This window comes from Pogoniulus pusillus, chromosome 40 (assembly GCF_015220805.1).
Source record: "Pogoniulus pusillus isolate bPogPus1 chromosome 40, bPogPus1.pri, whole genome shotgun sequence".
NCBI lineage: Eukaryota > Metazoa > Chordata > Aves > Piciformes > Lybiidae > Pogoniulus > Pogoniulus pusillus.
This window is the reverse complement of record NC_087303.1, coordinates 7,930,911-7,954,261: the sequence shown is the minus strand read 5'-3', so window position 1 is coordinate 7,954,261 and position 23,351 is coordinate 7,930,911. Positions and strand designations below refer to the sequence as shown.

The 23,351-nt window shown below is 52.4% G+C and overlaps 1 protein-coding gene and 2 gene segments (V, D, J or C); all 3 read right to left on the bottom strand.

Annotated features, from left to right (window-relative positions):
* Positions 1-3,624: 3,624 nt before the first annotated feature.
* LOC135191821 (T cell receptor alpha variable 1-2-like) lies at positions 3,625-5,895 on the bottom strand. The segment is given in 3 exon segments: positions 3,625-3,696; positions 4,724-5,019; positions 5,847-5,895. Coding segments are annotated over 3 exon segments (417 nt in total).
* A 1,624-nt stretch (positions 5,896-7,519) lies between these two features.
* LOC135191666 (T cell receptor alpha variable 4-like) lies at positions 7,520-8,908 on the bottom strand. The segment is given in 2 exon segments: positions 7,520-8,322; positions 8,813-8,908. Coding segments are annotated over 2 exon segments (561 nt in total).
* On the bottom strand, positions 8,868-18,963 carry LOC135191819 (uncharacterized). Its single transcript, XM_064174419.1, has 5 exons — positions 18,673-18,963; positions 16,299-16,359; positions 15,419-15,699; positions 14,457-14,552; positions 8,868-9,005 (listed from the first exon to the last, which is right to left on the bottom strand). Exons 1-5 carry the CDS (start codon positions 18,961-18,963, stop codon positions 8,868-8,870), a joined length of 867 nt encoding a protein of 288 aa, XP_064030489.1.
* Between the last annotated feature and the right edge of the window lie 4,388 nt (positions 18,964-23,351).

The following is a 23,351-nucleotide window of genomic DNA, read 5'->3' as shown; positions in this document are numbered from 1 at the left end:
TCCCAGTATGGTTGGGACCAGCACTTGGAGAGGGTCACAAATGCCAGCCAGAAACAGATCTCTGACAGAGCTGGAGGAGGACCCTTCCTGCTCAGGGTTTGTCCATATCCCTGTAAGCAGTCCCAACAGGGGGATCATTGCTTTCGGAGATAGATCGGTGTCACTGCACTCACTCTCATGTTTTCTGGCTGTCCCATTCTTGTGGCTGTTCCACTGAACCAAGCTGTGTTAGGTGCTTCAAGAGAAAGCCTGGCAGTGTCTGAGATCTCTACCTGCAGCCATGGTTCCTGGTGTAAGACTGCCAACAACACTTCCCCTCTCTTCCTTCCCTCTCTCCAGTAGCTGAGTGTACTTCGAATACCTAATTCAAGCGATGCAAATTGCTCTGCTTCCTGCTCCCTGTGTCAGGGCATTTGCACACCTAAACCCCACATCATCATTTAGCTGTCCATGGTCCCAGACATCTGGGGCTTTGTTGTGGAAGCACCTGAGTGTGATTAACTAAGTCCCCAAAGTGCAGGGCTGGGAAGGGCTGAGCAGGAGTCTCTGGTGACACTCACTGGAGAACGTTAGCACTGCCAAAGGTCTCTCGATTACCTCATCCTACGATTTTCCTTGCAGAACACATGAACCATCTTCTCAAAGCTTTTCCTGCTGCACACTGACAGGGAAGGGTCCATGAGGCTCTTCATAAGGAGGAGGCAGGAACAGGGCAGATTCACCTTTATGAACAGGCTGGGGTTGTGTACGGGGTTAACCCTCCAGGGGGAATGACCTCGAACCTGACCCTAGGTGGTCTTGACCCCTCCCCAGGGGTGGGTCAGGACACCACCAGGTGATTCATGGTTAGCCCACTCCCCCTTCCTGTCTAAAGATCCATAAAAGCAGGGGCACTTCCTATTCTCTCTCTCTGCTCCCTGCCTCGCTGCTTACCAGCATCACCATCCTGTTCCTGGTTCTCTTTGTTTTACCACGTGGTCATCACCCACGAGGCAGACAAAGCCATTACCATCAAAATCTGGTTGTATCTACACATTTTGTATTTGTTCTCCCTTCCCTATACCTTTGTAACTTCCCTACCTCAGATACCTTTTTAATTTATTGCTAAACTTTTCTTTTTTAACTTCCAAATCAGAGTGAGATTGTTTATTTGGGTGTGCTTACCTTTCCTCTCTCTACATCTAATTCTTTTCTTTTGGAAAAGAAGGGGGGAGAGGGAAGGGCACTCTATAAATTGTTTTTTGGTTTTATCAAATATATTTGAGTCTCTGGGAATTTAAATTAGAACTGAGACAGGTTGATTTCAGTTGAGTGGTGAGCTCTAGGAGTGGGATGATTGAGGCCCAAAGGAACATCTGCTTGTCTCTTCTGGAAGCAGTGGTGCTCCTAGATGCCATCTCCTGTGTCCAGCTGTCCTGACCGCTTGGCTGTTAGAGCTGAAGCCAGGCCCAAGCACCAGTGCTGTCACAACCATGGTCTTAGGGACAGAGCTGTGCCAGGCTCTGAGATCCCCCATGGATGAAGAAAGGTGAATCCAGCACCAAGAGGCTTTTGAACCCAACTGAACTTGTTATTAAATACAAATGGCAATAGTAACTTTGTACAGGAGATTTCTTCAGCCTGCTCTGTAGTCAAAGGAAATCAGAGAAAATTAGAGCAATGGAGGAAAAGAGAATAGATAACAAGAGGAGAGAGAGATGTCACCAGGTCAGGCTCCAGTGTCACACAGATTAGTCTCCAATCTGGAGTTCCAAGATGGTGGGACACTGGCCTGGACCATTTTTATAGACTCTGGCCCCTTGGGGTCCTCCCTTTGGGAACAGTTTGATGCTCACCAGCCTGGTGCAAACAGCATGATTCTGGCAGAACTTTAGGTCATGGCCAGGACACAGTGACTCAAGTTCTTCTACTGGGCTGGTGATTCCTATATAGCAGACAGATGGAGAAAAGAGAGAAGCAGCAGTAGAATATAAAGGTTGATCATACATTGAACTGTAGCTCTTCTGAAAACCAGAAATCCAACCCAATGCTCAGTAACCAACTTCCCCACACCATGGCTCCCAAAGCCTCTGTCACAGATGCACCCCACAAATCCAGGGACAGTCTGTCAAACCAGTCTGTTGTTTGCAAGGGCTGGAACAGTCCATCTCTCTGGTTGGCAATGCCTTCATTTTGGCAGGAGCTTCTTCAGTGGGGGTAGAAGTGTCGCGGATGGTAATGCAGTGTTCGCCATCAGTGAGGTTTGACATCCCACACCCACCCTGTTCCTTCAACAGAAGCATGCCTAATGCCAGCCTGTTCTGCAGAGTCATCCTTGGGGCTTACTGGAATTGTAAATTCAGTTCCCTAAAGGTGTATCCAGTCCAACTGCTTCACAAATGTAATTCCCAAGTAATGTTTTCCAGAACAATTTGGTGCCTTTTCAGGGTACATGTGGGGCAAATATGAGTTCAAGCATCAAAGAGATTAATTGCCCAGGGGTGTGATACATGGATTTTGCCTACTGTCCACACAGTTTCTCAGTTTGGGACCCATCTGCCTCTGAGGGAAAATGAAATCAGATGTTCAGTTAGGACACAAAGAAGTAGTTTCAAAATCACGTTTTACTCCTGTGTGGTATTCCAGTGTTAGGTAAGAAGAGTGTAAGCACCGTTTTGGACCCTGCATTGAGGAACAGAGATTGTAAGATTTGGTCACATAGCTTTGCATGTCCACATCCACAAAGCAGTATTTTGAGGAAGATTAGGAGGCTTTTCCTAGACTGTGTAATTTGATGCCCAAATTGTCATGTTCTCCCTCCAAAGGAGGATCTTTTAATTTTGAGGGATAATCCCTGTCCTTGGCAGAAATGGCAAAAAGGTGGTATTAGTCCTATTCAAAATTAGTAAGTTCACAGGAGACAGAAAGAATCTCAAATCCTCTTTGGCAGCCTGAGATAATGCCATGCAAAGGCCTTGGTCTTGGTGCCCCCAAAGTCTTCATGTAACTCTGTGTCATTTCCCAGGTGGCATCTGAAGTCCCATCTCCCTGAGCCTGTGTGACCATAAGGAGAGCAGAATGGTCACCTGAAGCATTGCCTGTGCTGCTAACACACACATCCTATAAAGATGAATGCACTGAATGCTGGTGGTAGGGTAGAATTATCACTCTGATTATAAAGAAGAAAGAGGAACTTTGTGGACATGTTTGAATAGAAAGTAAATCAAATAGAGGATTGGCTATAGAAGAAAGATAATAGATAAATCTATATTATTTCATTTGTTAGCTGGACTAGCATAGAATTTGTTGCACAAGTTGTTCTCGCTCTGCTGCTTCCTGCCTCCTCTTCTTTCACCCCACACTGACTGATCTCACATGGCTGCGCCAACCTTGGCTGAGTACGTAACAGTGGGGCCTGGTTTCATCTCTCGGGGTGGGGGGGAGAAGAAGGTGGCTTCTGAGTTTGCCCAGGAGAGAACCTTTGTGTTTTTTCTGAACTGTAAACATGTGTAAATATGGTTGGTACATGAGATTTTAGTTTTGCTGTGAATATGTAGCTTTATCTTGCTTCTAAACCTTCTGAGCTAGTCTGGTCATTTTATTTTGGGGGGCAACTTTAACCCTACCACATAACTACAATAGTTATCAAAATGCCTGAAAGGAGCATCTGTTTCCAGCTTGATTGCAGGTCCTTGGGTCCTTGATGGTGAGCTCTGCCTACAAGAAGAAAGAGGACTCCTGTGATAACCAGTTTGAAACAGAAGGGGTGATTCAGCAGCTATTAATTTTGTGCTCCTTTCCAAGGGCATCAGTGGCCACCCAGACACAGAGATGATGTGGGTTCTAAGGTTAAAAGCACCTGTCCCGCAGTGGGGAACTCTGCCAGGAGCAGCTCCCCTGCACAGTGGCAGGGCCTGGCTGGGTCTTTCTTTTCTCTGTCTCTGGGCACAATTATAGGTGATTTGTGGAAAAGGGCAATTAGCTGGGGACAGACATTTCCTGCCCAGCAGCCACTTATGTGGTGATCCCATTGGGTAATCCTGGAGTCCATCCTGGGTCCTGGAACTTTCAGGCTCGTTCTAATGGCCCCATTAGTGTCCTATGCCTGAGAGTGGGAAACCCATTGAATCCCCTCAGCAGGTGCCTGTTCTTGTACTGCTCCAGCTCTCAAGTGGCTCCTACTGACCGAATGGACTTGGGTGACTAACTCAAAATGTCACAGCATTCGCTGCATCTCCTCTGGCCCACCTCACTTAGGCTTGCATTAGTCCTGTCTCTAAGCAGGTGATTAATTTCCAGGTCTGTCCCAGTAGGGAGGTGTCAGTGTCTGTACAGATAGATTTAGACCTCTCCCTGAGGGTGACTTTGGCAAGTTGTTAACGTGGGCTGTTACTGTGTCTGGTGTCGAAGCTATAGCAACCCACTATCATTACCATCCTATGAAGAGAGGAAACCATCCACAATGAGTCCTTCTGATCTCTGAGGACTTGGCTAGAATGCAAGGAGATTAATTGATTGATAGATATCAATTCACACAACACATGTGAGGACCTGAGACTCTTTCACCACCTTCTCCTGCCCCTCCAGACACAGACACTGTCCTCTTCTGGAAGAGGTCCCTGGGTGCTCAGGGGAAGAAGTGCAACCAGGAGAGGACTGAGAGTCCCTTCTGCCAAGCTCAGCCTTGCCCAGCCACATCCCCTCCCTCCCCTGGCTTCTTGCACAGCCAAGCAAGCTCCTGTACCATGGTGTCACTCACAGCACAGAGGTACAAGGCACTGTCAGAGACCTCGACTTCCTCCAGCTGCAGCAGGCTGTATTTGCCCGTGGTGCTCAGCAGCGTGGTCAGACGGCCGCTGAGCTTGGAGCCAGCTGCTGCGTGGTACGAGAGCAGTTGGGGAGCTTGGCCTTTCTTCTGCTGGTACCACAGCAAGGCCTGAAAGTTAGAAATCTGGTATGTGCAGTTGGTGTGGAAGGTGTCTCCCTGCTTCACTGTGGCTTGTCCTTCTTGTTGGATGATTCTGGTCTGCCCCATGGTGCCTGGAAGAAAGCAAAGTTCATCAGCTCTGCAAGGAAGTACTCTTGGATGCAAACCAGGTGGATGCCAAACCCTGGTGAGAAAGCTCTGTTCTGCTGCCAGAGCATCCTGAGGCCTTGGCACATTCAGGTGGAGAACAGTTTTGGGCAGGATCTAAGAGCTCTGATCCCAGTGTTAATCCTGAGGAGACCTGTGCAGTGCTCCTGATTCTCATCTTTCTTCTATGACTATCCAGGGGACCAGGGAACAGCCTGGCATGCCTGATCTTTGTGTGATGAGATGAGCAGCACCTCTTAGTAAGACCCATAGAGCTATTAAAAAAGATTCATCCTGCTTCCTCACCACTATCACCTCTCAAGTATACTAAGTAGTTGAGTAAATTCAATGCTGAGCTGACTGGAAAAGAGAGGGAGCTCTTGATGTGATGTCATCCAGGACAAAACTGGCAGGCATGCACCAGCCAGGAGAGGCATTTAAGTTCCCTGTGGAGAATTTGACCAGATCTTCAATTTTGTATTGAGAAGAGTGTGGGACAGCACAGACAGCTGAGATCTTCTCTGGACACAGCAGGTGGAAGAGGAGAGACATGCACAGAGAGTGGGGTTGAAAGAGAGAAAAAGGATGGAGAATGAGTCTGAGGTATTTCTCCTCTCTTCTTTCAAACAATCAGAGCACCTTGAGCCAAGGAGTGCAAAACCACAAGAGTGAGCTGACATTTCCCAGCGTTTTCCTGGAACTGAAGAGAACCTCTCCACAGGGACCTGCTAAGGCTGCTCAGAGTTTCCTGGGCAGGAGAAGAAACAGGCAGTGAGCAGCAGGCAGGACTTACCCAGGCATTGCCCCAGGAAGGCAGTGAGGATGAGGTATCCGAGGAGCATGTCGAGCCCAAGCTGCCTGTGTGTGGAGTGAGAGTCAGAAAAGCACCTCCCAGCCCCGAGACACCAGAGCTGCCGGAAATGACTCTGCTGGGGGAGCCAAGGAAGAAGTGGGCAAGAGAAAGGACCTCTTCTTGCTGGGCCTGAGAAGCTCCTTCTGGGGCTCTCCCTCCTCCAGCACCAGCCCCTGGGGCTCCCTCAGCCAAGGGCTGAGCCTCCTGTCCAGTCACTGGGTGCCATGGAGAAGAGCCTGGCTCTGCCTTCTTCAGCCTGCTCTCAGGTACTTGTCCAGGTTCTCTTCTGCCACTTAAACCACCCCAGCTCTCAGCCTGTCACCACGTGAGAGTTGCTCCAGTCCCCTCATCACCCAGAGAGGTCCTTTGCTGAGTGTCTCCAGCACGTCTGTGACACACATTTCCCAGAGACAACACCTGCTCACCCTCTGCAGACACAAGCACATCCACGTTCCTGCACCTCTCAAACACCATCACAGGCTTCAGCCCATCCAGTGACCCTGCCTGGAGCCTGAATCCTCTCACCTGGCACCTGGGTCTCCTTCTCCCTGGCCAGCTCAGCCTCATGTCCACTAGGCCTGTGTCCATTGGTTCTTTGCCGGTTACTGGCTCCTTGATCTCTCTTTCACCCCAGTGTGCCTAGTTGCTGGCACTCACACAAGAAATTACTCTAAGTGACATGGACACTGCTTGACAAAGCACTATTGCACCTACTCAGAGGTGGAGACATGAAAAGCAGGCAGACAGCCCTTGAGGCTGAACCAGGAATGTTGCCCATATGTTGCCTGCTAGGTCTTGCTCACAGTTTGAGGCTTTTGCTGACTCCCCAGTCCAGGGAGTAGGGGACATTTTCCCTTCATAGCTTGCTTTAGCTTTGTAGAAAACCTCAGGAGCTCTCATGTGTTGTACCAAGAAACTCTTTCTCTGGCAGTGAGGTGTAACAGCTGCTGTGGGCTGCTGAGTGGGAAGGAAGAAGAGACTCCTTCAGTCTGACCATGGGCTTGAACAGCTCTCTCATTGCCACCGGCCACACACAGCTCCACAGACACTGGCTGGAGCCCACAGGCTCTGCCTAGAGGTCTCCTTCCAGCCCTCTTTCATCACACATTTGCAGCCCCTTGGGGGCAATTCAGCCAATCTGTGACTCCCTCACTGATAACCTGGAGTCCTTCAGGCTGTGCTCAGGGTGTGCTATCCACACTTCTGACCTGTCTCCTTGGTCTCATCTCCAGGTTTCTGAGTCTTGTCAAATAAGCTTGTGGTGCCAATACCGGATCACTGTGGAGAGTGCCAGAAGGTGCCTGTGAGCTCACCACCCCCCTCTCCAGCCTATGTGGGGCTATAACTCCTGACTGCGGGGGATGACTTTGCAGCAGGCTGCAGCTTGAGTACTGTATTTAGTTTGGGGCAACACAGCATAAGAGAGACATTGAGGTGCTGGAGCATGTCCAGAGAAGGGCAACAAAGCTGGTGAATGGTCTGGAGAATGTGTCTCATGAGGAGGGGCTGATGGAGCTAGGGTTGTTTACTCTGAAGAAAAGGAAGCTGACGGAGACCTTCTGGCCCTCTACAGCCCCCTGAATGGAGACTGAAGCCAGGTGGGGGTTGGCCTGTTCTGACAAGTCACAACTGATAAGACAAGAGGAAATGGCCTCAGTTTACACCAGGGAAGACATAGGTTGGACACCAGAAAAAGTCCTGTACTGAAAGGGCTCTCAAAGTCTGGCACAGGCTGCCCAGGGAAGCAGTTGAATCACCATTCTTGGATGTACTGGAAAGCCATCTGGACATGGTGCTCAAGGCCATGGTGCAGGAGTGGCCCTGGCAGAGTTAGCTCGTGGGCAGACTTGATGACCTCAGAGGCCTCTTCCAACCATGGTGACTCCATGGACTCCTGCATCTGAAGGCTTCTACCTGCCAGCACCTGCTGGTGTTTTCCTCGCAGCGGAACTTGCAGCCCCTGCTGGCTGCATCCAGCCGATGCAGTGATGCTGCCGGGGCCAAGGGCGCTCGCTTTGGGGGATCGGCAGCAGCCCCTGGCGGGCCCGCCCGGGACTGTCCCCACGGCCCTGGCACACTCGCGGCAGTTCGTGCCCGGACGCAGCCCCGGCTTCTCTCCCCGTGTCCCCCAGGGCGCAGGAATACACCGCCGCGTCCCTGAGCCGGGGCCGGGCAAGCCACAGGGTGCTGGAGCGGCGGTCTGCCGCCACCGACAGCCGCCCGGCCGGGGACCGCAGCTCCTGCGAGCCCTGGAGAGCTCCAGCGAGGAAGGTGGGACCCTGTCTCGGGAGCTGCCGGTACCAGTAAATTATCTGGTGGGACTGGATGTTGGGGTGTGAGCAGGTGACGGAGATGCCGCTGCCCTCGGTGGTGTCTGCTGACGGCTCCTGTTGCACCTGGGCTCTGGCTGCAGCTGCTACTGGGCAGGAGAAGAAGAAATGCCAAAGGTCATTAAAGGCCATCCAGGTCTGACAGCTCTTCTCGCACAGCAAGTCAGGAGTAGAGGCGGGAGACAGGAGACGACGAGAGGCAGACGCCTGTGAACAGAGAAGGAGTGATCCTGGTGTGGGTGTGCAGAGGCAGAAGCCTGGGAGGGAATCCAGAAGCGTTGCATTGAGAGAGAGAATGAAAAGGCAGGTGCATGGATGTGTGTAGAGAGAGAACAGAGGAGACAGGAGAGTTGTGTGCGTTACAGGGAGGGGTGGATTGCGAAGGAAAGCAAATGCTGAGCGCACAGGGGAAGGAGAGGGCGCATGGAAAGGCAGAGGTAGGTGCGAGCAGGCTCCTACAGAGAGAGGTGGTGGCGAAATGGAGGGGGGGGGGGGATGGAAGATGACGTTGAAATAGGAGATAAGAGGCGGGGTCCCTGTGGAGCGCCCCGTCCCAGCCGTGCCGCAGCCCCGCACCCAGCAGCAGCACCGCCGTCAGCCCCAGCAGCGCCGCGCCCTGGCCCCGCCGCATCTAAGCGCTCTGCCGCCTGCGCCTCGCTGCTCCGCGCCAGCGCCGACTCTGCTCCGGCTGCACCTGCTCCCCTCTGCCGCCCGCGCTCCCCTCTGCCTCCGCTGGCTCCGCCCCGCCCCTGGGCTCTGCATTCAGTTTCTGTCCCGGGGCCAGTTGGGTGGCTCTTGCCAAATGGTTTCTCTCCGCCCTCCAGCAAGGCCTCTCCAGCAAGAAGCAGCCTGCCCCAGCAGCCGAGCTTTGTCCCAGGCCATGGAGCAGCTTTCCTATGCCGGCTTCAAGCGCCAGGGCTGGAAACAACAGCCTTTGGTTCGCTGTGGATCGGCTGAGGATGCCGAGAGACTCCCTTCAGCTGCCCCCTGCACTGCCAGCACAGTGCCCTGAAGTGGTGCTGAGGTGAGGGGCAGGGGGGGAGGGGCTGAGGACAACTGTGCCCTTGGGAAGGTAGGGCTCGGGAAGAGAGGGACAGAATGTAGCACCAGAGGTCACCTAGATCAGCTCCCTGCTTGAAACAGTTCCCACTAGATCAGGTTGGTCCTGGATGGAGATTGCAGAAACTTCCAGGGAAATCCCTTCTAGGGTTCGTTCTGCTTTCCCCTTGCTGCTTAGCTGGAGCTCTCCATTGTCCAGCAGCTGCCCGTTGCCTCTGCTCCACTCACAGACAATGTCTCTTCCGTGGTCTAGTCCATCCTCTCTCTTTCCACGAGCAGGTTGCTCCTGTTCCTGCTGGAAACAAGATAGCTAATGCAGATTCCTGTCCACCAGCTGGGCTTTACACCACGGTCACAACTCTGACCCTGCAGTGCAGGCAGTCCTCTGCCCACCTTGTCGTCCCCTCACTGAACCCATTCACAGACTGTCCCTATGTGCCATAAAATGAGCCAGTGGGGAAGAAGACAGCCTGGGTAAGCAAGGAGCTTTTGCAAGAACTCAAGGGGAAATAGAGAGTATCAGCTTTGGAACAAGTGGCAGAGCAGCCAGGAAGCACTTAAGGATATTGTAAATTCACGTAGAAAGATAATTAGAGATGGAAAACCACAATTTGAACTTAACCTGGCCAATTCTGTCAGGGATAATAAAAAGTGCTTTTGTAAGTGTTAATAACAGGAGGAAGGCCAGGGAAAATCTTCATTCTTTATTGGACAAAGGGGAGAACATGGTAACAGAAGACAAGGAAAAGACCAAGGTACTTAACAGCTTCTTTGCCTCAGTCTTCAACAAACCCACTGATTGTCGCCAGGGCAACTGGCCTCTTGAATTGTAGATAGGGATGGGGGGCAGAATATCCCTCCTGTAATCCAAGACGAAGTTGCTAGTGACCTCCTGGGCCACTTAGACCCTAACAAGTCTATGGCTGCAGATGGAGTCACCCTAGGGTGCTTTGGAAGCTGGCACAAGAGCTGGCATGGCTGCTCTCCGTCACCGATCACTGGTCCTGGCTACCTGGGGGGGTTCCAGCTGACCAGAGTTTGGCCCATGTGATGCCCATCCACAGGAAGGGCTGGAAGGAGTATCCAGAAAACTACAGGCCTGTCAGCCTGACCTCAGTATCTGGCCAGGTTATGGAGCAGCTCATCCTGAGTGCCATCAAGCAACATGTACAAGAAAACCAGGGAATGAGGCCCAGGCAACATGGGTTCAGGAAAGGAAGGTCCTGGCTAATCAACCTGCTTGCATTCCATGACTGGGGGACCTGCCTGATAAGACAGGGGAGGGTTGTGGGTGTGCTCCAGCTAGGCTTCAGCAAAGCCTTTGGCACAGTCTTCCACAGCATCCTCCTGGCAAAGCTGGCAGCTCATGGCCTGGGCAGGTGCAGCCTTCACTGGGTTACACACTGGCGGGGTGAGCAGGCACAGAGAGTGGCTGTGGATGGGCAGCAGCCAGCTGGTGTCAGGTGCGCAGTGGTGTCCCCAGGGATCAGTGCTGGGCCCAGGTCTGTTCAACCTCTTTATCAGTGATGTGGACCTGAAGGGATGGAGCCTGCCCTCAGTAAATTTGCAGATTGCACCAACCTAGGAGGGAGTTGATCTGCTGGAGGGTAGGAAGATGCTGAAGAGGGACCTGGCCAGGGTGGGCCCATGTGCTGAGGCCACTGGGATGAGATTCGACAGGACCAAGTGCAGGGTCCTACACTTTGGCCACAATAACCCCATGCAGCTACAGACATTCAGGAGGAGAGATGGGCTTAGAAAATTGGCTCCCTGTGCACAGCTCTTGGCAGGAGGGTCTCTACTGGACACCTCTGTGGCACAGCAGTTTGGCTTTCAAGGGTGTGGTCTCAAATCCTTTGGAAACTGTGAGGTTTCCCTGCTGGGCACTCAGACTGAGATTCCAGTGTGAGCCCTTAAGGTCCCTGTGCGCTCAGAAGCACAGGTAATCTGTGTGTCATCAATTCTCTGTCTTTCCTGTGCAAGCCATGGGGTCTGTCTTTCCACTCCCTGTCACTCAGGGATGGCCAGCACATGGTTGGCAGGATTCCTCAGCCTCTCTCCTTGCCCATGAAGTAATCTCCATCCTTTCAAATGCTCCAGCAGCTGTGTGCTGGCCTGCCAAGGCAGGAGTGGGACAGCCAGCCATGATCAGCCACTCCCAGAGTTGTGAAACTGAATTAAACTAAGAGTCCAGACTGGAGTGGAACCATCCTCAGTGGGGCTAGAATTGTCAGCAGCAGAGCAGGAGCACTGCAAGGGCAGGAAAAGTGTGTTGACACTGGCTGGATGACAGGTGCCCATGATGCTGCTCTGTCAGAACCCTCCTCAGCTGAGAAGAGGAGAGTGTCACGGAGGGGTATTCCACCACCTATGCCGATTTTGGCAGAGGGGAGAAATTAATTGGGGTGAGATAATATTCTATAAAAATATATATTTATTAAACTCAATATTCTGACCTCTCGCCACCCCCAACCACTGTATATTAAAGTGGATTCTTACATGGTTATGAAAACATTCTAGGATAAATATCTACAGTAACTTAATAATAACTAGCAAACATTCGAACTATAAACAGAGAGGATTTTTCCCCGCGGCAAGTACCATTTGGGGTCTATATACTATTTGCCCAGCAGAATGGGCTGAAAACTGCTTCTGCTCTATGACAGAGACAACAGATTATTACAGAGGCATCAAAACAATTACTCACAATTCTGATTAATTATCAGTCGCCCTCCGGGGCTATGTCACAGCCTATGCCTAGTGTCCAAACTTCAGGGGATCTCTGCCCATGGACTGTGAGGCTGGAATCCTCCTGGCTTGAGGGGAAAGGATGAATCTTCCCAGCTTCTGGGGGAATGACTGTCTCTGACCTGGTTCTCCAAGTGAAGGATGCAATCTCTGCCTTTGTGCTGGATGCTCTGTCCAGGGATTCTTAGCAGGCAGGATCTCAGGTTGCAGGAGTAGAATATCATGCAGTCTCTAGCATGGTTCTCACATGATTAGCAGGCCGATCGTGTGCAGACAATCCAGAGTCTGCTTCCTGGTTAACTCAGTGACCATGGCACTTACCAGGCAATGATAGGCAGCAGGCATGCAAAGTGTGCATGACTGCTCGGGAGTCTCCGTAGGTAAAGGCAGGCAATACAGGATCTGGTCCTGATAACACAGTGGTGTGCAGATGTGCACAGCTGGCTGGAGACTATAGGCTCCACATATACATATATATATAGGTAGGCTTAAGTGAACTCTGGAAGTAATGTACGCAGGCAGGGGAGTCCGAGCTGTGAGTGGGTCAGAGCACAAGGGTCTGAGCTGCAAGTGGGTCAGAACATGAGGGTCTGAGCACATTGTTTACCTGTGTACCCCTATTTATTGAATGTGGGCCAAGATTAATGGCCTCTTGGCCACTAGAATGACCAATCAGGTTGGCAGTCAGACAAACCTTACCATAATAGGCAAAAGCCACTTGCCTGGACTTTCCCAAATAGGCAGATCACTTGGGCTGACACCAGGGAAGCACAAGCTGGGTGTGTGGGGGCTTACACAATGTGTTTACAACCAGGGGTCCTGGCAGCCCAGACTTTGTGGCACCAGGTCTGTTGTGTCCCTTTTATCCATTTAATATGTTTACCTCTGGTTTGGGCAGAAAAACATGTCCAGGCAGGGCAAGGCATAAACAAGCCTATTTCAGGCCTACAGGCCCTCCATGACAGAGAGAAAAGATAATGAAAGGCTGGTGAGTGGAGAGGAGGACAGGAAGATCCTTCAGCAATTAATGTCATGGGCAAAACAGACTGAACTTAGGGAAAATAATTTAATTGATTAACAATCAAATGAGTGTAGGGAGACATAAACTCAAATCTTAAATCACCTTCCACGATCCCTCCCTTCTTCTTGGTCTCATCAGGAAATACTTTTGCTGGTAAGGGTGAGTGAGTTGTGACACAGTTTGCTCAAAGAGATTGGGAATTGTTACTCTCTGAAGATACTGAAAAAGCATCTGGACAGCATTAGGAGGAAGAGGATGAATGCCAGCAGCAGAGCCACCTGTCTGGGAAGCTGACCACAAGTGAACACAAGAGCAAATTGGGAATGAGAAAAAGAAAGGGGAATACCTGGCATGTGCTTTCCCAGGGAAGCCCTTGGCTGACCAGGCAAGGACTGCAGGGCTTCTTTCTTTCAGTGGGGCCACAGGAAAGCCCACCAAGACAAAATTGTTTTCCTTCATTGGACTGTTTTGGTAATTGAGGTGAGGCTTCTGCTAACACTGACACATTCCTGCCCTGGACATCCTGTGGTCTCTCAGGCATGGGCATGGGTCAGGCATGAGCCAGGAAATGAAAAGGCAGTGTTGGGAAAACAATCACCCAGCCCATGTCATTAGCTGGGCTGTTTTCCATGCATCAGGAGCACCTTCAGAAATGGCCACTCCAGAGCCACTGAAGTTTTCCATATCTCGGCCTCTGCCTCCATATGGATCCCTTTTTGATGTCACTACCTTGAGTTGGTGAGGCAGCAAGGCATTGCCTTGGGTGGTGGGGGATAAGGTGGGGACACAAGTAGCCAATTCATCATTCCCAGAGTAAGGACAGAGTGGGAAACACAGCAGTGAGGCACTTTCAGATGCTGTCCGTTGCAGGCACTTTCCCTTGGAGCTGAAGAAGGCATCCCTGACTCCTGCGCAGCCAGTGAACAGACCCTGCCTTCTGACATCTCTGCTCAGATGCAGCCCCTTGGCCTCAGGGCAGGTCCTGCAGGCAAGGAGCCCAAGCATTGCTCTCCCCCAGTGAGGAGCCTGGTGCTGCTGGCTGGAGGCTCTGCAGTGTCATCAGCTCACAAACCTGTGAAGAAGGGATTTCCTCATGGTTTGAGTAGCCTTTTGCTGGGAAAAGAGGCTCCATGAGCAGATTGCCCCAAAGGATTCAGCACAGGTTGGGACAGTGTGAGAAAAAGCACTGAAAATAGTCTACAACCTCCTCCTCATCTGCCCACCTGTCCTCAGAATGAGGACCACAGCTTGCACCCAAGGGCAAGGACAGCAAGGACAGGTCAGCCATACACCCTTTACCCCCAGACAGCTCCCTCCAGTTACACAGGGCTGAGCTCTGTCACAGGGTGATGTGGCAAACAGATTGGCCAAGTGTCTTGTTTTGTATTGAACCTGCAGCTGTTGATGCCTTGCTGCAGTCGTGCCAGCTTCAACACCAAAGTGCTGGCTGGAGTGAAGCATTATGGAGCTTGAAGCTGAGATTGTAACCTGGGAGGCTTTCTGTTCCAGCTGCTGCTTTGAGGTTCTGGGTGCTGTTGTTAGCTCTGGGTGTTGATGGTGGTGTGAGGGGGAGGTCTGTAGGGGTTTACCTCGCTGGCTTCTGCTTGCTGCTGCTTTCTGCTGCGCTTCTCCTGCAAACAGGCAAAGGTGATTGTGCATTCTGTTAACTCTTTTCATCCCAACTCTTTATCTCTACCCAGAGTTTCTTGTGTGTGTTATTTTCCCTCACCTCTTTGTTGGGAGAAACAGGCAGCTAACCCCTTACAGCATATTAACCTGTTACAGCTACACACCAGGGCCTGCATGGCCCTCACACAGCCCCAGTGCCCACCATTCAGGATCCCCAAAGACAACATCCATTGCTCAAGCTCACGATGGCTGCTCTGTGGTGTTTGTTCTTCCCTAGTCATGAAGCAGCTTTCTCCAAAGCCAGCTCTTCTCCTGGCAGCGCCCGTTGCCCAACTCCACCTGGTGGTCTGCTCCCACATTGTGTTCTTGGATAGATCTGTAGCTGAAGAAGCAAGGTACAGCAGGGAAATCCAGAAAGCAAAGAGCAGCGGCAAGGAAGAGTTGCATTGCCTACCCATGGCATTGGGCAGAACAACTACATAACCCATGGTGAAAAGAAGGGAACCTGAGACTCATTCACCACCACTTATCTCTCTGGCCACAGACACTGTCCTCTTCTGGAGGAGGATCTTGTCCTGCAAATCCCTGGGTGCTCAGTGGAAGCACCACTGATAGGGGAGAACTGAGGGCCCCTTCAGTGAGGCTCAGCCTTGCGCAGCCACATCCCCTCCCTCCCCTGGCTTCTTGCACAGCCAAGCAAGCTCCTGCACCGTGGTGTCACCCACAAAACAGAGGTACAAGGCACTGTCAGAGACCTCGACTTCCTCCAGCTGCAGCAGGCTGTATTTGCCCGTGGTGCTCAGCAGCGTGGTCAGACGGCCGCTGAGCTTGGAGCCAGCTGCTGCGTGGTACGAGAGCAGCTGGGGAGCTTGGCCTTTCTTCTGCTGGTACCAGAATAAGCCTCGAAAATCTGATGTCAGGTATGTGCAGTTGGTGTGGAAGGTGTCTCCCTGCTTCACTGTGGCTTGTCCTTCTTGCTGGGTGACAGTGACCTGCCCCATGGTGCCTGGAAGAAAGCAAAGGTCAGCAGCTCTGCCAAACTCTGGTGCACAAGGCTTGCTGTGCCTTGCCTCTCTGGAAATTCCCAAAGCATGTGGACAGTGGGAACCTGAGAACAGCCTCTCATGCCTCACCTTTGTGTGCTGGGACCTTCACCCCTTCAGCAGTTTGAGTGTCCCTTGGAGCTACTGCAAAAAATTCATCCTGCTTCCCCATCCCTGTCACCTCTAAGGACTATGAACTCCATACCTGTGTGCAGTGCTGAGCTGAATGGCAGGAAGAGGGAGCCCTGCCTGTGTCATCAGCCAGCACACACCTGAAGGCCATGTCAGGGAGGTGCCAGCCAGGAGGCAGAATGGGCACCCTCTCCATAACAGTGGGATGAGAGCTTGAAATTCCCTCTAGCAGCTTTGCTCCTCTCCTCCCTCCCCTCCGCTCCCCAGCAGTAGAATCTGGAGCCAAGGAGTGCAAAACCACAAGAGTGAGCTGACATTTCCCAGCGTTTTCCTGGAACTGAAGAGAACTTCCCCACAGGGACCTGCTAAGGCTGCTCAGAGTTTCCTGGGCAGGAGAAGAAACAGGCAGTGAGCAGCAGGCAGGACTTACCCAGGCGTTGCCCCAGGAAGGCAGTGAGGATGAGGTATCCGAGGAGCATGTCGAGCCCAAGCTGCCTGTGTGTGGAGTGAGAGTCAGAAAAGCACCTCCCAGCCCCGAGACACCAGAGCTGCCGGAAATGACTCTGCTAGGGGAGCCAAGGAAGAAGTGGGCAAGAGAAAGGACCTCTTCTTGCTGGGCCTGAGAAGCTCCTTCTGGGGCTCTCCCTCCTCCAGCACCAGCCCCTGGGGCTCCCTCAGCCAAGGGCTGAGCCTCCTGTCCAGTCACTGGGTGCCATGGAGAAGAGCCTGGCTCTGCCTTCTTCAGCCTGCTCTCAGGTACTTGTCCAGGTTCTCTTCTGCCACTTAAACCACCCCAGCTCTCAGCCTGTCACCACGTGAGAGTTGCTCCAGTCCCCTCATCACCCAGAGAGGTCCTTTGCTGAGTGTCTCCAGCACGTCTGTGACACACATTTCCCAGGGACAACACCTGCTCACCCTCTGCAGACACAAGCACATCCACGTTCCTGCACCTCTCAAACACCATCACAGGCTTCAGCCCATCCAGTGACCCTGCCTGGAGCCTGAATCCTCTCACCTGGCACCTGGGTCTCCTTCTCCCTGGCCAGCTCAGCCTCATGTACCCTAGCAAACAGAGGCTTCAAATTCACCCCCCACCCCCCGCTCTCTCAATCACCACACAGCCAGCCTCAGCAGCTGCAGCTGCAGGCCATCTGGATGCCCTCAGACACACAACAATTTGCCGACCTGTGAGCATGTCAGGGCAGCACCTTCCCCTGCACTGAAGCTGGAGCTGGTCCTACACCTCCACAACTGCCCTAAGGCCATCATCACACACGGGCTGGATCATGCCAGACTTTGGAGTTCTTTTGATTTGTTGGCTGGAGTGCCCCTGGAGCTGCAGCAATAGGAATGGTCTTTGTCTCTCGTGCATAGACTTTGCTTGTGAACAGGCTGAATGTGCAAGCAAGTCCCTATGGCTTAGACCACAAGAGACCTTCTCTTGTTCCTGTGGTGAGATCACAGGTGACTGAACTACTGCTGTGCGTTTCACTAAGGCCCCAAAGCCCTCTGCTCTCATTAAAGCTTGAGCTTCTTAGTTCTGGGCTTCCAAGGGCTTGACTAAAGGTGTCCAGGACACAGAGAGCTGGGTTCTGTGTCCTGGTTCTGAGTGTGGGGAGAGGCTGCACTTCCTCCTGTGCAGCTGCACCTGTCTGTGCCTGAGGCTCTGTTTGTGCTGGTGTCTGGCTTCTGGTTATGCCCTGGAACCACCTCAGGGATTAAGGGCCTGCAGATGGGGTGGAGCAGGAGCATTTGGGGGATCTGGGCAGGGCTGTGCACACACAGGGTGTGGGAGGACAGTGAGTGAGTGCGTGTTTCAGTGTGCATGTGCATGGGCACAGCTGTGTGCAGATGTGTGTGTGTGAACATGGCCATGCACACCCAGATCTCCATGCACGTGTGAGCATGCCAGGGCCTGTGCCACTTGTGAACACTGCTGTGATGACATGTCTGGGGTGGGGGTGTGTGCAGGGCTTCCTGTGGCACTGGCTGTGCCTGCACATGTCTTCATGTCTGCAGAAACTCTGCTACAACCAAAGGACAATAAATCTCCTCTGTCTCTGGTGGTGTTTTCTTCTCAGCAAATTCCAGAGCCACAGGTCCCTGTAGAGGAGATGATCAAAACCACCCAGGAGATTGTCATCCTTTCTTTCTTTCTACCAGTGTGATAGAAGAGATACCTGATGACATGGGGCTGATGCTGGGACTGTCTCACTTGAGAGCAGAGGGGAGTGAGGGCCCAGGGAAGTGCCATGCTGGAACTGTTGAGTTCAGCTCTTCTTTGTCTATGGTTGGATTATTTTATTGGTGCAGATGCAGACAGGAGAAGGAAAAGCTGCAGCATCTTTACATCAACCACCACAGCTGATGGTCAAGAGGCAGTGGAATCAGTTTTAAGGTGATTTTGTCTTGAGCAACAAATCCAGTTGCTACTGGGGCAGATGGGAGTTACTGTGACCATGAATGGTGGTCAGGGTGAAGAAATGGCTAATGCCTGAATGCAATGGCTCATGGATGTGCTCTTGGCTCTTCTCCACAGAGCAGCATTCAACACATTGGTGATGAGACCACAAAGCCTATGCTGAGTGTGTTATTGTAGTACTTAAGACCACATCTGAATATATCATTGCCTATACTGGGTAGAATGGATTAGATGATGGGATCTTCTCTTGCAGATCCCTGGGTGCTCAGGGAAAAAACCACTGCCAGAACAGATCTGAGGGACTCTTTACCTAATTTCAGCCTTGCCCAGCCACATCCCCTCCCTCCCCTGGCTTCTTGCACAGCCAAGCAAGCTCCTGTACCATGGTGTCACCCACAGCACAGAGGTACAAGGCCCTGTCAGAGACCTCGACTTCCTCCAGCTGCAGCAGGCTGTATTTGCCCGTGGTGCTCAGCAGCGTGGTCAGACGGCCGCTGAGCTTGGAGCCAGCTGCTGCGTGGTACGAGAGCAGCTGGGGAGCTTGGCCTTTCTTCTGCTGGTACCACAGCAAGTAAACACTTGAGGAGGTCTGGTATGTGCAGTTGGTGTGGAAGGTGTCTCCCTGCTTCACTGTGGCTTGTCCTTCTTGCTGGGTGACAGTGACCTGCCCCATGGTGCCTGGAAGAAAGCAAAGGTCAGCAGCTCTGCCAAACCCTGGTGCACAAGGCTTGCTGTGCCTTGCCTCTCTGGAAATTCCCAAAGCATGTGGACAGTGGGGACCTGAGAACAGCCTCTCGTGCCTCACCTTTGTGTGCTGGGACCTTCACCCCTTCAGCAGTTTGAGTGTCCCTTGGAGCTACTGCAAAAAATTCATCCTGCTTCCCCATCCCTGTCATCTCTAAGGACTATGAACTCCATACCTGTGTGCAGTGCTGAGCTGGAAGGTAGAAACCAGCCAAGAGAAACTTGAAGGCCACGGCAGTGAGGTGTCATTTCATCCTTCTCTTCTCCAGACTAAACGCTCCCCAGGCCTCAGTCTTTCCTCATCAGACAGATGTCCTGGTCCCTACGTCATCCTTGTAGCATTCCTTGGACTCTTCAGTAGTTCCCTATTCCTCCTGAACCGGGAAGCACAGAACTGGACACAAGACTCCAGATATGGTGTCACCAGGGCAGAGGGCTGTTTGGAAATAGAGTGAAAAGAGGAGAAAGGAAAGAGAGAAAGAGACTGTCTGGGACTGAGGGCAGAAGGGATAAAGATCTGGAGAGACTGAGTGTGAGAGAGAAGCTGGCCAGGGATGAGCTGATGGAGGGCAGAAGAGAACTCTAGAGGTCATTGTGTTCCACTTCCCTGGAAAAGCAGGATCACTGAATAAACTTTCATTTCAAAGTATCACAGTATCATCAGGGTTGGAAGAGACCTCACAGATCATCAAGTCCAACCCTTTACCACAGAGCTCAAGGCTAGACCATGGCACCAAGTGCCATGTCCAACCTTGCCTTGAACTGCCCCAGGGACGGCGACTCCACCACCTCCCCGGGCAGCCCATTCCAGTGTCCAATGACTCTCTCAGGGAAGAACTTTCTCCTCACCTCCAGCCTAAATCTCCCCTGGCGCAGCCTGAGGCTGTGTCCTCTTGTTCTGGCGCTGGCCACCTGAGAGAAGAGAGTAACCTCCTCCTGGCCACAACCACCCCTCAGGTAGTTGTAGACAGCAATAAGGTCACCCCTGAGCCTCCTCTTCTCCAGGCTAAACAATCCCAGCTCACTCAGCCTCTCCTCATAGGGCTTGTGCTCAAGGCCCTTCACCAGCCTCGTCGCCCTTCTCTGGACATGCTCAAGCATCCCAACGTCCCTTCTAAACTGGGGGGCCCAGAACTGAACACAGTACTCAAGGTGTGGTCTAACCAGTGCAGAGTACAGGGGCAGAATGACCTCCCTGCTCCTGCTGACCACAACATTCCTGATGCAGGCCAGGATGCCATTGACTCTCTTGGCCACCTGGGCACACTGCTGGCTCATGTTCAGGCGGGTATCAATCAGTACCCCCAGATCCCTCTCTGTCTGGCTGCTCTCAGCCACTCCGACCCTAGCCTGTATCTCTGCATGGGGTTATTGTGGCCAAAGTGCAGCACCCTGCACTTGGAGCTATTGAACCCCATCCCATTGGACTCTGCCCATCTGTCCAGGTGGTCAAGGTCCCACTGCAGAGCCCTTCTGCCTTCCAACTCAGTCACATCTGGCCCCAGCTGGTGTCATCTGCAAACTTGCTGATGACTGACTCGATGCCCTCATCCAGATCATCTATGAAGATGTTAAAGAGCATGGGGCCCAGCACTGATCCCTGAGGGACACCACTAGTGACAGCTGCCAGCTGGATGTGGCACCATTCACCACCACTCTCTGGGTCCGGCCCTCCAGCCAGTTCCTAACCCAGCACAGAGTGTTGCCATCCAAGCCATGGGCTGACAGCTTAGCCAGCAGTTTGCTGTGGGGGACAGTGTCAAAGGCCTTGCTGAAGTCCAGATAGACCACATCCACAGGCCTCCCCACATCCACCAAACGGGTCACCTGATCATAGAAGGAGATCAGGTTAGAAAGGCAGGATCTGCCCTTCCTAAACCCATGCTGGCTGGACCTGAGCCCTTTTCCATCCCTCAGGTGTGCAGTTATTGCCCACAAGATAACCTGCTCCATCAGTTTCCCTGGCACTGAGGTCAGGCTGATGGGTCTGTAGTTCCCAGGTTCCTCCATCCGACCCTTCTTTTGGATGGGGACCACGTTGGCCATTTTCCAGTCTCCTGGGACCTCTCTGGTGAGCCAGGACTGCTGGAAAATGATGGAGAGCAGCTTGGCCAGCTCAGCTGCCAGCTCTCTCAGCACCCTAGGATGGATCCCATCTGGGCCCATGGACTTCTGGGTGTCCAGATGGCTCAGCAGGTCCTGAACTAATTCTTCATGAATTTCCAGGGCAACACACTGCTCCCTGACCCCATCCCCCAGTTCAAGAGGCCACTTGCCCTGAACTCCTCCCTCCTTACTGTTGAAAACTGAGGTGAAGAAGGCATTCAGGACCTCAGCCTTTTCTACATCATCAGTTATAGTATGCCCCTGAGGGCAGGTCAAACAGGAACACATCCAGATGGGTCCTGAAACTCTTCAGAGAAGGAGACTCCATTATCTCTCAAGATGAGCTCATGGAGGGCAGAAGGGATGTGAGCAGAGGGGAGCAGAAAGAGGAATAATGAGTGAAGGGAGAAGGAGCAGGGGAGCCAGAGGCAAGCCTGGGCCCAGCACTGCTCCCAGTCCTGTTTTGGCCCAGCCACAACCCCATATGAAGCAGTTGCACTGCTGACAACCCTACCAGCACTGCCTCCCAGCTACCCTGGCTCTGCTCAGTCCTAGACACCTCCCCACCACTGCCACCTGTCCTCTCCATTGATGTCATCTGCAGCAGGTTGGGTTCTGCACTGGCACCAGTCACGGTCTGGCTCTGCTGGCAGTGCTCACAGGTTTTGTGGATCTGCCTGGATTATTTCTGCCAAATGGCCTCTCCTGACCCTCCAACAAGGCCTCTCCAGCAAGAAGCAGCCTGCTCAGCCCCAGCTGCAGCCTGCCTCTGCAGTGGGGCCTTGTCCCAGGTCATGGAGCAGCTTCCCCAAGTTGTCTGAGAGCTCCTGGGCTGGGAACATCACCCTCTGGTTCTCTATGGATGGGGTGAGGAGGCCAAGAGCCTCCCTTCAGCTGCTTCCTGCACTGCCAGTACCTTGCCCAAAATTGGTGCTGAGGCAGAGGTGGAGGTGAGAACAAATGTGACCATGGACAGACAGGGCTGCTGGGGAATGACAAATCAGGAGGTAGAATCATAGAATGATTTAGGTTGGAAGTGCCATCAAAGATCATCCAGTTCCAATCCTCTGCCATAGCCAGGGACACCTCCCACTAGAACAGATTGCTCAAGGTAGGTCAAAAAAGAGCTCTGGGGGTCACCTCAGTCATCATCTGCATAGAACAGTTCTTGTGAATTCAAGCTGCTGCAGGATGGAGGTTGAAGAAACTCCCAGAAAGGAGTCATAGAGGAAGCCTTCCAGGAGTACCAGAGAGTACCAGGGGGCTGGATGGTCCCCAAGAGGTGGATATTGTTATTCCATCCCATCATCTTGCATTCTCTGTGTAACCAAACATCACAGCCAATACTTTCTCTCCCTCCTTCTTCACTAATCAGATTTTTTTCCTGACTGCAGTGTTAGGCAGGATGAGGTTAAATCTGAGCAGAACAAGACACAGACCTGAGGAGGCCACAAGTGACCACTGAGGTGATTTGTGGAGGCAGGGAAAGACAAGGACCTGAGAGGTCCTCATGCACAGGAGCCCACAGTGTCCAGCTGATTACTGGAGCACTTGAGAGCAGCACTTCCAAGAGCCCCATCAGAGTGACCCAGGCTGACATCACAGCTCTGATCTGGATCCCTCCAGCACCTGAGCTGAGTCTTCTGCCTGCACTGCTGCATTGCTGCCTGGAAATCCTGGGACCTTTCCACCCAGTGTTCAGAAGAAGCCTTCAGTGGGACATGGGCCTGGCACAGGCAGCAGTGAAGGAAGTGAAAGCACAGCCATGTCCTTAGCTGTGATGGTTTGCATTCAAGATGAGCTTGTGGAAGGTGAGAGTGGAAGAGGGAGGGGGTTAAACATGACAACACTAGAGATAAATCAAAGGAACTTGAAGATGGTAGGCTAGAGCTAGGGGTAAAAGCAGCAGCCCAGCTGAAGTGCACGGACACTAATGCACGCAGTATGGGTCACAAACAAGAGGAGCTGGAAGATTTGGTGCTGGAGGAGAACTATGATGTTGTCGCCATCACAGAACCATGGTGGGATGACTCGCATGATTGGAGTGCTGTAATCAATGGCTACAGACTCTTCAGGAGAGACAGACAAGGGAGAAGAGGTGGAGGAGAGGCTCTGTATATTAGGGATGCTCTGGATGTCATAGGGGTAGAAATCAAGGATGATCAAGTTGAGTCTTTATGGGTGAGAATTAAGGGGAAGGCCAACAAGACT

What these genes read in the sequence shown, in the direction of transcription:
- LOC135191819 (XM_064174419.1), bottom strand. Translation starts at nt 18,963, where the DNA reads ATGGGGCAGGTCACTGTCACCCAGCAAGAAGGACAAGCCACAGTGAAG. An exon ending in CTTCCTGGGGCAACGCCTGG is followed by an intron (nt 15,700 to 16,298) that starts GTAAGTCCTGCC and finishes GCTTTCTTCCAG; the next exon opens with GCACCATGGGGCAGGTCACT. An exon ending in CAAGGCATCAACAGCTGCAG is followed by an intron (nt 9,006 to 14,456) that starts GTTCAATACAAA and finishes GCCCCGGGACAG; the next exon opens with AAACTGAATGCAGAGCCCAG.